The sequence below is a fragment of the Danio aesculapii genome, chromosome 5 (genome assembly GCF_903798145.1).
Source record: "Danio aesculapii chromosome 5, fDanAes4.1, whole genome shotgun sequence".
In the NCBI taxonomy this organism is placed as follows: Eukaryota; Metazoa; Chordata; class Actinopteri; order Cypriniformes; family Danionidae; genus Danio; species Danio aesculapii.
The window spans coordinates 23,560,659-23,573,773 of record NC_079439.1 but is presented as its reverse complement, the minus strand read 5'-3'; the positions used below and the strand labels follow the sequence as shown (position 1 = coordinate 23,573,773).

Below are 13,115 nucleotides of genomic sequence, written 5' to 3'. Positions count from 1 at the left end.
ATTTCACTGAGCTTTGGCATGAAATCCTCTTTCAGAAATTCCCCTATTCACCATGTCTTTGTTCTGAGTTTCACATGGAGGCTCAGTAAATACACATTGTATGTTTGACCAAGCTCAACAATATAGTTTTTGCTTTACATGGCTGTATTATTTCTTACTTCTGTAATCTCATTTACCTAAAAGAAATGAAAATTCCAAAGTATTCTTTCCAAGCCTAAGACTATCAAATGGTGCAACTGCTCTTACTTTACCATCTTCTTTTCCAAGATCAAGTTTGTTAATTTCCACTTTCAAAAACTAATTTCTTTTTCAAAGCTACACTCACAGCTAATTTATTAGGTACACCTGTCCAACGTTAACCCAAATTTCTAATCAGCCAATCACATGGCAGCAACTCAATGCATTTAGGCATGAAGACATGGTCAAGATGATCTGCTGCAGTTCAAACCGAACATCAGAATGGAGAAGAAAGGTGATTTAAATGACTTTGAATGTGGCATGGTTATTGGTTCCAGATGGGCTGGAGTATTTCTGAAACTGCTGATCTACTGGAATTTCCACATACAATCATCTCTAGGGTTTACAGAGAATGGTGCAAAAATGGGAAAATATCCAATGAGCTGCATTTCTGTGGGCGCAAATGCCTTGATGATGCCAGAGTTAAAGGAGAATGGCCAGACTGGTTCGAGCTGATAGAAAGACAACAGTAACTCAACACGTCCAACCTTGAGGCGGATTGGCTACAGCAGCAAAAGACCACACCGGGTGCCACTCCTGTCAGCTAAGAACAGGAAACTGAGGCTACAATTCGCACAGGCTCACCAAAATTAGACAATAGAGGATTAGAAAAACGTCTGATGAGTCTCGATTTCTGCTGCGACATTTGGATAGTAGGGTCAGAATTTGGCATCAACAACTTGAAAGCATTGATCCATCCTGAGTTGTATGAACATTTTAGGCTCTTGGTGGTGGTGTAATGGTGTTGGGCATATTTTCTTGGCACACTTTGGGCCCATTAGTAGCAACTGAGCATTGTGTCAATGCCACAGCCTATCTGAGTATTATTGCTGACCATGTCCATCCCTTTATGAACACAGTGTACTCATCTTCTGATGACTACTTCCAGCAGGATAATGCTGGAAGTAAAGCGCGTATCATGTCAGGCTGCTTTCTTAAATATGACAATGAGTTCACTGTACTCAAATGGCCTCCACAATCACCAGCTCTCAATCCAATAGAGCACTTTTGGTACGTGGTGGTACGGGAGATTTGCATCATGGATGTGCAGTCAACAAATCTGCAGCAACTGCGTGATGCTAGTATGTCAATATGGACCAAAATATTAGAGGAATATTTCCACTACCTTGTTGAATCTATGCCCTGAAGGATTAAGTTAGTTCTGAAGGCAAAAGGGGGTCCAACTCAGTACTAGTAAGGTTTACCTAATAAAGTGACAGATGAGTGTATATTTCCCATTCTTCACCTCGTGCCTAAAATAACTTCCAATAGAAAAATCAGTCGATTCAAAAATTACTATGGAATTCATACAGCAACAAATAGATATGTATAATCCAAAACCAGGCCCCATGAATGTATATACTTCACAAGCCTTCATGCCTTTCAAGACAATACAAACGATATGAACAAAAATGACATTTTATTCTCTCTATAGTGATTGATGTGAAGGCCAAACATTGTATAGTGACCCTCCCTCAGCTGGTGACAAAAAGAATTTGTCTTTTGCATGACGCCCATTCAGTTGCACACACACATTGTATACCATTTGCTGCAGCACCCGCAGGATACAATTGGAGGTTAGATGCCTTGCTCAAGGGCTCCTCAGTCATTCGAGAGCACTGTTCATTATTTTCCCATGACTCTGTAATTATTAAGCCACAATTGCACCCAGCATTCAACATTACATTTAACATTTTACTTTGGGCATTGGATTATTATTGATTTGAGCATCTTTTCCAATGTTGGTTTGACTGACTTTTTCATTTTTAAAAATAAATATAACATGAGTCAGACTGCTAAATGTAGGCTGTCACAAAGATATGGATTTTTCACTTTAAAGAAATTGAGCCCGTGGCTATATGAAAAAAAATGTGTGGTTGCCTTGGTCACAACTGCAAACAATACAATAATGATTATTTATTTCAGAGCTGTCTTCTTTGCTACAATGGACCAGCTCAGGTAATAAAGTAAATATACAGTATACAGAAAGTAAATACTTGAAATAGGCATTTAATCACAAATCACTCATTACAATAACGTATTCTTTTCAGAAAGAGATGAATTCTAAGTGTACTTTTCCTTTTGTGCATAAAAATATATGAGTTTCTTATAGTTTAAACTTGTGTGGCCTGCTGGAGAGCACTCCACCTATTTCATGTGTCAGCGTCCGAGACTACAAATCCCACAATGCATTGCACTAATCACCAGATCCAGCTGATACTCATTTACTATATATATATATATATATATATATATATATATATATATATATATATATATATATATATATATATATATATATATATATATATATATATATATATAACCCACTCACACACACATATCAGTGTTGAGTCTTGTTGCTGTTGCTCCAATTCAAAGAGTTATATTGTCTTTGCCTTCTCTGTATTTTTGAACTCTGGACTGTTTATTGCGTTTTTGATTGTTTGCTACCTGTCCTGACCTGTTATGTCTGTCCTGACCCCCTAGGCCTGTAATTAAAATTACACTTTGGATTATCTCTTGTTTCGGCTTTGCTGGTGTTCAACCCCTGCCTGTTTCAAAACAAGAACCTCTAATAAACTTTCCTATCCAGCCGAAATCACCATACATAACGCAAATTCAGTGGTATAGATTATATTTCTGCAGGTGGGAAACAAAACCAATGAGGACTATGTCAAGGACTCTATTTCCCTTGCAAATCTTACTCTTATGGACAAGGTATGTCTTGATAAAGTTTCATGTCGATGATGAAGCATTCTGTTGGACGATCTCACTAAACATTGTAGGATTATATTCAATTCAATTCACATTTATTTTTATGGTGCTTTTACAATGTAGATTGTGTCAAAGCATCGTCACATAGATGATTATAGTAAATTGATACTGTGTCAGTCCAGTTTTCAGAGTTTAAGTTCAGTTCAGTTTGGTTTAATATTCACTGCTGAGAGTCCAAACACTGAAGAGCAAATCCATAGATGCGCAGCTCTACAGGTCCCGAAGTATGCAAGCCAGTGGCGACAGCGGCGGGGAAAAAACTTTACCAACTGGCAAAAGTGAAGATATAAAAAACCTCAAGAGAAACCAGGCTCAGTTGGGCACGACCATTTCTCCTATGGCCAAACATCTTGTGCAGAGCTGCAGTCAAGGCGCTGGAAAAGCTGGATGTCAGCGAGACTCGTCTGTCCCGGAGTGTCATAGGAATCAGTCTCATGCTCTCTTCTCCTCCATGACCACCACAGCAGCTGCTCAGGATGCGGCCTGGTCCAGGATTATGGAAACCTTGGGATCATGTAGTCACGGGTCTTGGATCGAATGAGTGGCGCTGCATAGTCTCTTGATGAGCCTCGGGATGAGGATCCCCAGGTGAAAATAGAGGATAAATAGAATAATTAGCGTAGCTTCTGTTCATCGTGTATATAAACAAGATGCAAAAACCTGCGTGGAGCACATTCATGCATCATACCGTTGTGTGATGCATTGAGTGTGTGCTTTACTAAAGAGATGGGTCTTTAAACTAGTTTTGAACTGCGAGAGTGTGCCTGAGCCTCGGACAATATCAGGAAGGCTATTCCAGAGTTTAGGAGCCATAAATGAGAAGGCTCGACCACCTTTACTTGACTTTGCTATTCTAGGTACTACCAGAAGCCCTGAGTTTTGAGATCTTAAAGAGCGGGCTGGATTGAACTGTGGGATTCCACATTTTGTTGGGTATCATGGATGAGGACCATTAATATGCATTATACAGCAAGACCTGCCAATGGGTTTTGTCACTCATGACATCACAGTTTCGATGCTGGGTTTACCTGTGTTTTTGTCCATGGCTCCCAAATTGAGTCAGAAATTGATTTTAATTCATCATATAGGTACCTGGGTGTTTATCTAAACAACAAGCTTGATTGCCAGGTTCTGTTGTGGGGTGTGCGCCCAAAATAGAAGAGATTGCACATGATCGAATGCTGGACAAATTTGTCAATATGATGAACCAAGATAATCATCCCCTTCTTGATACAGTCCGAGTGTGTGCATGTTCTTTTAGTGCAAGATTAATTCAATTCCGGTGTTACAGAGAAAGATACAGGAAGTAATTTTTATCTACAGTAATCAAATTGTATAACCCAAGTCATACTAAATGAATTGTGGTGAATTGAAATAGTTATTAGATATGGACAAGTGTTTACCTGTTGTTTTTGGAACTAAGGTGTGTTGCATAAATGTAATTTTATTATTGTTTTTATACATATGTAACTTATTTTATCTATTTTTAGTATGGGGAGTTCTGCTGTGAAATGTGAATTTCCCTTTGGGGATTAATTAAGTCAAACAAACAAACAAACAAATGGTACTCCCATGGCCTGGCTGCTCCAGCACTCACTCCCATTGGTCTGGAGCCTTGTTTATTGGTCAATGCACAGGCTTCTTGTAGGTTTTCACTTGGATCCAGCAGCTCTTGCAAGTATAGGTCATCCATTGCAACATTCGCCCGGCCTGCAGCTTCTCATGCTAATCCTGCGACTCTGGCGAGTATGCAATGATTGCCATGTCCATGTCTCCTGACCCAAGCTCGCTCTCTTCCCCCATGTTGCAGGTCCCCCTTCCGCTACAAGGACCTGGTCCTTCATCCCTGTTTACCCATCTTTGCTTCTCCCTCCGGGACATGTTCATTGTTGGAGCATCTGGAAGCTGCTTCTAGAGGGGGGCTATGTTGAGATTGCCAGCAGCAGTTCCCTCGTGGCAGGGCCCTCCCTTGTGGAGAGCACTCCACCGATTACCTGTCATATATACAATATAAAATCTGTTGTTGTTTTTTTGTGGGTTTCAAATAATGAACATGTAAAAATTATATAAAAAGGTTTCTTGAAGGGTTATGATTGGGGGTAGGGTTAGTGGATGAAAATAATTTTTTATCTCTGTATAAAAGCAATGAAAGTCCAAGAAAACCCCCTTACAAATACAGCTGTTCAAACATGTTTGTATGTGTGTGTGTGTGTGTGTGAGAGAGAGAGAGAGAGAGAGAGAGAGAGAGAGAGAGAGAGAGAGAGAGAGAGAGAGATGTGGCAGTTCTTAGTGAGAAAACTGTGATTATTATAGTAATGCCAGGGGTTGAGACGCATAATAACTGTGGCCATCGTCCAATCCGATCCACTTGACGCCGCGCTCGATACAGCCTGACTCAAACACGCCGAACTGTGTCCAAAAGTGGACCTGATCGAGCTGCGCTATCCACACTGCACCTGCTCTGGAGAATCCTGGCACGATGACGTTCAGAAACACCACTGTGGATTTATTCTCGCAGTTTTACATCTTGCAGAATTTTTCCACGTTTTTTAATTTCTCCCTGGACTCGATGTACGACAGAGGATCGAATTACGAGTCTGAATCCCACAGACCGACCATCAGAGCGCTGCTCATCGTCGCGTATTCCGTTATCATCATCATCTCGCTTTTCGGAAACGTGGTTGTTTGTCACGTTGTTATTAAGAATAAACGGATGCACTCAGTGACAAGTTTGTTCATTATGAATTTAGCCATTGCTGACATTCTCATAACTCTCCTCAACACGCCTTTTACTCTGGTAAGTTTTACACGAGCTCACTTATTCTCTTATCATTAAGAAAGCAACATATCGATACTGTATCTGTTAAAATATTATTATTATAGATTTACTCTGGTTGGTTTTTATGACATTCAAATAGACAAAAGTCTTTTATGATGAACACACTCAGTTGTTCTTTTAAAAGTAATTATTATTATTGTTGACGATGTTTTTTATTCAAAACACTCGCAAATAATCCACATAATTTGTCAGACCATCAAAATGACCCCTCTAACACCCTGTGACTGTTTTTGAAAATATCATTATTAACACATTCACACACATGTTCATTCCTGCTTCAAGTATTTTAATCATTTACATCACTTAGTCTTTAATGCACAATTTTAATAAAAATGAGTTTAAGATCTAATTTTAAAGCAGGTTTTATGGACATACTTTTTCACTTAACCACAGTAGTTATTAAATAAAGCAGTCTATTAATACATGTATCTAATTAAACTATTAGAAAATAAGAGGGGCTCTCCTGCACACATTCTCTGGTGTGTGTGTTCTCTATCTTTTATTTTGAACTATTCAGTAAAGACAACAGGGAGCAGAAGCATGATTCATCCCTCGGCGAACGTGTGTGGGGGTGTGCATGTGCACACTCTTCAATTCAATTCATGCATCTGGATGCACAGCCATCTGAATACATATGTGTCTTCTTAGGTTCGGTTTGTTTACAGCACATGGGTGTTTGGGAAGGCGATGTGCCATGTGAGCCGCTTTGCACAGTATTGTTCTGTCCATGTCTCTGTTCTCACACTGGTCGCCATTGCCATTGACAGACACCAGGTAAGTGTTCTCAGACGTTTGTAGAATTTTATCAATGAAACCTTTAGGCTGAGTAAAATTTCACAGGGTCATTGTAAACACCTGCTAAATGGATTCACTGTTTCACATTTGCATTCCTCATTATTTACCCAGCTAACGAATAACAATTATGCATTCATACACTGATGTTCTGTTAACTCATAAACCATGATTTATCTTTTAATTTGCAGTGTCAGTGTGATTAATTGGAGGAACACTGGACCAAATTGCATAACATTGCATAAACTGCAAAACATACTAACACGTTAATCCTGATTAGAATTTAATTCTAAAGGGAAACATTATTGTATCTCTTTTTCACTCTATTTCACTATTCATATTTTCCTCCTACATGCTGAAATGCCTGTTAAAACAATGCATGCCATGCTTGGTAGATTACTTAGAAATGATCAATTCTGATCACAAATTACAGCTTCGAAAGCAAAATCTAAACAATGTAATCTGACTACATTTTGATTTCCATTAGAACAAATCTAGCTCTCTGCAACTCTCACTAGCTCTCTGCAACTTTCACATAGTTGCCCACTGACCTAAGCAGGGCTGCACCCAGTCAGTACCTGGATGAAAGACCACATAGGAAAGCTAGCTGCCGGAAGTGGTGTTAGTGTGGCCAGCAGGGGGTGCTCAACCTGGGGTCTGTGTGGGTCCTAACGCCCCAGTATATTGATGAGGAGCTCAGTGAGCGCTGTCTTTCAGATGAGACGTTAAACCAAGGTCTTGACTCTCTGTGATCGTTAAACCCAACCAAACCCAGGATGTCCTTCGAAAAAGAGTAGGGGTTTAACCCCCTGCATCCTGGCCAAATTTGCCCGCTGGCATCTGTTTATCATGGCCTCCTAAATATCCTCATATCATAATTGGCTTCATCAGTCTGTCTCCTTTGCACCAATCAGCTGGTATGGTGTGTGGTCTGGCGCAACATGGCTGCCGTCGTGTCATCCAGGTGGATGCTGCACACAGGTGGTGGATAAAGAAATTACCACAAAAATGTGTAAAGTGATTTGAGTGTCCAATTATTGTCCAGTGTTTTAGTATATAAAAAATTGGTCAGTAATATAAGAAGAAATTAAAATAATGTAAAAATATAACACTAAAAACTTATATTTTGTTTGATTTTTATGTGACTTTAACACAAATGTGTTAGAAAATTATTGACATATTAACTTCAAATTTTGGGCGACGCGGTGGCACAGTGGATAGCACATTTGCCTCACAGCAAGAAGGTTGCTGGTTCGAGCCTCGGCTGGGTCAGTTGGCATTTCTGTGTGGAGTTTGCATGTTCTCCCCGTGTTTGCGTGGGTTTCCTCCAGGCACTCCGGTTTCCCCCACAAGTCCAAAAACATGTGGTACAGGTGAATTGGGTATGCTAAAACTGACCGTAGTGTATGACTGTGTGTATGGATGTTTCCCAGTGGTGGGTTCAAACATTTTACGCTTTGAAATAAATGGTTTGATCCAACAAATACAACCTTATTGTAGTATCCTAGGTAATTTAGATAATTTGCAATAATAGATTGTCTGATTTCAGAACCTATAATTAGTAAATACCACTAGAAATGACGAAGACACAATTTCATGAATATAAATATAAAATGCAATTATGTAATCAATAAAAAAGTAGCTGTAATCTGTGTACTTTCAAATTTAATATAATCAAATTTCAAGTATGCGACACGGTGGCTCAGTGGTTAGCACAGTTGCCTCACAGCAAGAAGGTCACTGGTTGGAGTCCTGGCTAGGCCAGCTGGCATTTCTGTGTGGAGTTTGCATGTTCTCCCCTGTTTGCGTGGGTTTCCTCCGGGTGCTCTGGTTTCCCCCAATATCCAAAGTCATGCGTTACAGGTGAATTGAATAAACTAAATTGGCTGTAAAATTTCAAGTACTTAATTTTTAGAATCTGCTTGCATTCAAATTGCAACAGTTAACACCCAGCACATGAATATGAGGCATGTGATTGGCTGGTGGTTGATAAGCATTAACATTCTAACACGGCATCCTTTCACGCTACACACGTTTGACACCTCAATCCAGGGTTAACACTGCATCAGCTTTGGAGTGGAGTTTTATAACAGTGGAGGGAAGTTTATAACTGATAAAAATCAGTGTTAAGTGTTCCTTTTCTCAGGTATAAAAGTTTGACGTTTGAAAAGCCCTAACAAAACCAATGCACATTTATGACCAGTGCTTTGTTGCTGTCCATCAGGTAGTGATGCATCCAATGAAGCAGCGGATGTCTCGGCTTCAGGGCATTGCCTGGATCGGCGTCATCTGGGTCATGGGCTCCTGCTTCTCTCTACCTCACGCCATCTACCAAAAACTGCTGCGCTTTGAATTTGGGTATGCACGGTCTTTTCTTCTTACTGACAATTAAAATCACGTAAAAAGGACATTTTTTTGTCATTGGATGGAATTTAAAGTGGAAATATTATTGTTAAGATGAGACATATTTACAGTGTAGGGCACAAGAAACCACAGATAAATTTTAAAAAAGCAGGACACCAGGATGCCTTCTAGTCACTGGAAGTGTCTGCATTCATGCCTGAATGGAGAGAGATAAGGGCCTCCGGGAGATAAGTTTTATGCCTAGTGAAGCTTTCTGTTATATTAAACCCATGATTGTAATCTCAGAAATGTTTCTCCAAAAAATAATATGATTTTAAAGTTCAACCAAAAATGAAATGGAATTTCATTAATTTGTTCTCAGTTCATTTCAAAACCATATGGACTTTGGTTTTACTTTAAAGCGGTGGTGCAGAGTTTTTTTTAAAGCTTGGTTATGTTTCTGGGGTAAAAAACAATGTGTGGTCGTGATTTATTTGTTATTAAAAAAATCTTACCTTAATAGCTTACCTTAATTTTATTCTACTACTCAGCTGCATGAAACGACTGTCATATTTCCTCTTTCCTCTGAAGGCCTAAGCAAGCTCTTGGTCAGCAAACTTAATGTGTTGTGATTCGCGAATCTGCTCCACATCACCAGAAAACATCATAGCCATATCAGTCTGAGCCTGAATCAAACAGAAAATAAGGAACTTAGGAATAACCCATGCAAACACCACTCTAGTAAGATGTTTAACTTATCTAACTTATTAACTCAAGTTAATTATTTCAAATGTATAACGAACAGAAAGTGTCCACATTGGGAGAGATTGCACACAGTGGGTGAAGATTATGGGTGTTTACAAGGATTTGACGAATAAATTTGTTTGTACTGTAGCCAAATTGTTACGGTGCCATTGTTAGTTTTTAATGGTGCCAAACAACATTTCCTGTTGTTTACATCCTTGTTTACGTCCTTGCTACAACATACCGTTAATGCTAGATACTATGCATGTAATAGATCAAATAAAAATACTTACAGGTTGTGGCTTACAATCCACAGCTGCTTTTTTATTATTGAAGCTGCTCCTTCTTTGAGAAATTTTTGGCCGAATCCAGCACTGAACTGGGAGAGATTCTGGAAGCTGTCCTATGTCAAATGCTAGAGCTAAATCTTTTATGTAATGCTCTGGAACATAATTAAAATTAAATTGTCAGCACTTCTGTCTTTGTGTCATGTCCTTAGGAAGCCCAAATACTGAAACAGAACAAGCTCTGTGGAAATAGCAGCATTGGACGGCATTTACTTTTCTCTGCTACTAATGTTACAATGCTTCTGTGACCACGCCCCTTTCCTGCATGTTTCCTGGGTTGTAAGCTGAAGGGTTTATGACATCATTAACCCGGATACATTTTTTGTAGTTTCTCAAACTTCGTCCAATCTAGACTTTGCTAAGCTAACTCTGTAAAATTCAACGCTCCCTCAGCATTGAACTTTGAGCATCTTACATTTAAAGATGTTGTATGTTCACACAGCTTCATTACACAAAATCTAAAGTTTAAATTATAATATCGTATTGGACCACCCCTTTAAAATTAAAATATTACTGTACTGTCTATCCATTGAAAGCCTAAGTATACAAAACTGAGATCCTAAAATGTTCTAAATTAAAAACATGGACCCTTGCTGCACGTTTAAGTTATTAACTTTGTTGGTCTTCGTCTTTAACAATCTAAAAGGATCATGTCACACCTCAACAGCACCTTGCATGTTTGCCTATAGCAGTAGTTCGCAGGTCAGTGACGAGGGGTCGCTTGGTGATTTCCAAAACTTAATTGAACTATTAGAATTACCATATTTTATTCATAAACCACAGAAGATAGTTAGATTAAAGAAATGACCACAACAACAACATACAAATAAAAATCCTGGGGTGTTTAGATTTATCCACACAGCAATACTGTCAGCTGCAGAAGATTTTATGGGGCCAGGTTATACTTTCTGACAACCTTTATGGCACTCTAATACTTTAAAAATAAGATATTTGAGGTTAATATTAAAATAAAAACAACCCAGCACTGGGAAACCAGCCAATTTAGCTTATTTAATTAATCTATACCACATGTCTTTGGACTGTGGTGGAAACCGGAGCACCCGGAGGAAATCCACACAAACACGGGGAAACATGTAAACTCCACACAGAAATGCCAACTGGCTCAGCCAGGACTTGAACCAGTGACCTTCTTGCTGTGAGGCAACAGCGCTACCCTCTACCCCACCGTGTCACCCCATATATTAAAATTAAATTAATAAATGAGTATAAAAATATATATATGGTTATTGTTGCATTTTTGTGTTTTCAATATGCTCATGTTTATATAGGCATAAAGTTGTGTGTGCAATGTTTTTGTATTTATAGCCACCTTCAGGGGGGTCAGGGCTGAAAAGTTTGGGAACCCCTGGCCTATAAAGCCATCGTCAGGCTCTACACCTTTACCTAAATTCACTTTATACTTGTGTGTCCTCCTTATGATTGCACTCTGCAGTTGAACGATGAATCAAAGCTGCACAAAATGACTTTCAAAGACTTTCACCTTTACTGACTTGCCTAACTCAACCCGCACAGCTGAATATTTAGCCATTTTCGAAAAAACAGCCAGAGAAATACTTTTTTTCATCAATACTTGACCTTCTAACATGAGCACTGGCTGCTACATTTCTTTTTGATGTGTATGTTCCCTTACTTATACTGCAAATAAAAAAAAGAAGCAAAAAAACTTGCTAAGTGCTCTGCATAAGACTGACTGGGACTCGTCAAAGTACTTGCATAATATATCCTTTATAACCTTTTGTATATTTCATGTTTGCCTTCATAGTTAATGTAAGGACAAAAACCTCTCAGACTTAATTACAAATAACTTAATTTGTGTTTTGAGAAATATCTTACAGTGTTTGTTGGAAATGACATGAAGCATCACAGCGTTTTCATTTTGCACGAACGATCCCTTTAGATGACTTCTGTTCTTATCTCTTCCAGCAATAACAGAGTGCGGATGGTTTGCTGGCCCAGTTTTCCTCATCCCTCCGATCTCTTCTGGAAGTATCTGGATCTTGCCTCATTTGTCCTCCTCTACGTATTGCCTTTAGCGATTATCTCCATATCATATCTTGTGGTGGCCAAGAAGGTTTGGTTCCAGAATGCTGTTGGTGACGTTACACTGGCTCAGTCAGCCGCTCAGCGCAGGAGGAAGAAAACCACTTTGAAGATGCTGATTGCAGTGGTGGCCGTGTTTGCCGTCTGCTGGTTTCCTCTAAACTGCTACATCGTGCTGCTGTCAAGTAAAGTAATCCAGGCTAACAATGCTGTGTATTTTACTTTCCACTGGCTGGCCATGAGCTCTACCTGCTATAACCCTTTTATATACTGCTGGCTCAATCACAGCTTTCGAGCAGAACTCCGAGCTCTGCCTTTGATTGGACGTATAGCCAAAGGCAATGCCATCCAGCAATCCTAAAGAAGCACACAAGATTCTGATGTTCCCTTTTTCTCTTTCAGAATTATATTGTTTAGGTTTTTTTAAAGTGGAAATTCACATGTGAAATGCTGTAGCAGCTCATCTCTCATACCCCACAAGTGATTTCTCATATATATCTATATATCCCTCCCACGGCTTTCATATAATCTCTGCAAAAATGACACATACATCTCCCAAAACAAATCACTGTGTTGCCATGGAGGAGATGACTTAAATAATACACAGTGCACAAATGAAACTTTTCTGTATTTCAAGAAAAACAAGTATTTTTCAAATGGCGAAAAAAAACTTTAAATCTCAATAGACTTTAAAACCCCAGGCATCATACACAACCGAGGATCACACACCACTAGCCTTTAAAGTGGTTTTGTGCATAGCAACATCCATCTCATAATGTGAGAATAAAAAAAGCTCAAAATATCAAACCTTTTTTATTTTTGGTGACATATCTTATTTAGACACACATTTTGAGACAATGCTTTGAATCTTTTAAAAAACTCAACAATACACTCTGGGCAAATTTACTACCCTTTTGTTATGTTAGGGATGACAACATCCACTGAATTAAACTGCTGTAAAAATGCATCAGATA

General features: G+C 39.0%; 2 protein-coding genes across 2 annotated transcripts in view; one reads left to right on the top strand and one right to left on the bottom strand.

Annotated features, from left to right (window-relative positions):
• Positions 1-7,186, bottom strand: part of rpl36a (ribosomal protein L36A) — a 168,102-nt gene extending 160,916 nt beyond the window's left edge. The window contains exon 1 of the mRNA XM_056457624.1: positions 7,182-7,186. Coding sequence (XP_056313599.1) covers positions 7,182-7,183 — 2 coding nt within the window. The 5' untranslated portion in view covers positions 7,184-7,186. The remainder of the gene's footprint in view (positions 1-7,181) is intronic.
• gpr83 (G protein-coupled receptor 83) lies at positions 5,369-12,948 on the top strand. The gene is made up of 4 exons (XM_056457622.1): positions 5,369-5,812; positions 6,503-6,628; positions 8,871-9,004; positions 12,025-12,948. Exons 1-4 carry the CDS (start codon positions 5,495-5,497, stop codon positions 12,500-12,502), a joined length of 1,056 nt encoding a protein of 351 aa, XP_056313597.1. The 5' UTR covers positions 5,369-5,494; the 3' UTR covers positions 12,503-12,948.
• The last annotated feature ends 167 nt before the right edge of the window (positions 12,949-13,115 follow it).

Excerpts from the sequence above, each read along its gene's own strand:
- gpr83 (XM_056457622.1), top strand. The coding sequence starts at position 5,495 with ATGACGTTCAGAAACACCACTGTGGATTTATTCTCGCAGTTTTACATC. Across the intron at positions 5,813-6,502 it reads TCAACACGCCTTTTACTCTG|GTTCGGTTTGTTTACAGCAC; the intron begins GTAAGTTTTACA and ends GTGTCTTCTTAG. Across the intron at positions 6,629-8,870 it reads TTGCCATTGACAGACACCAG|GTAGTGATGCATCCAATGAA; the intron begins GTAAGTGTTCTC and ends GCTGTCCATCAG.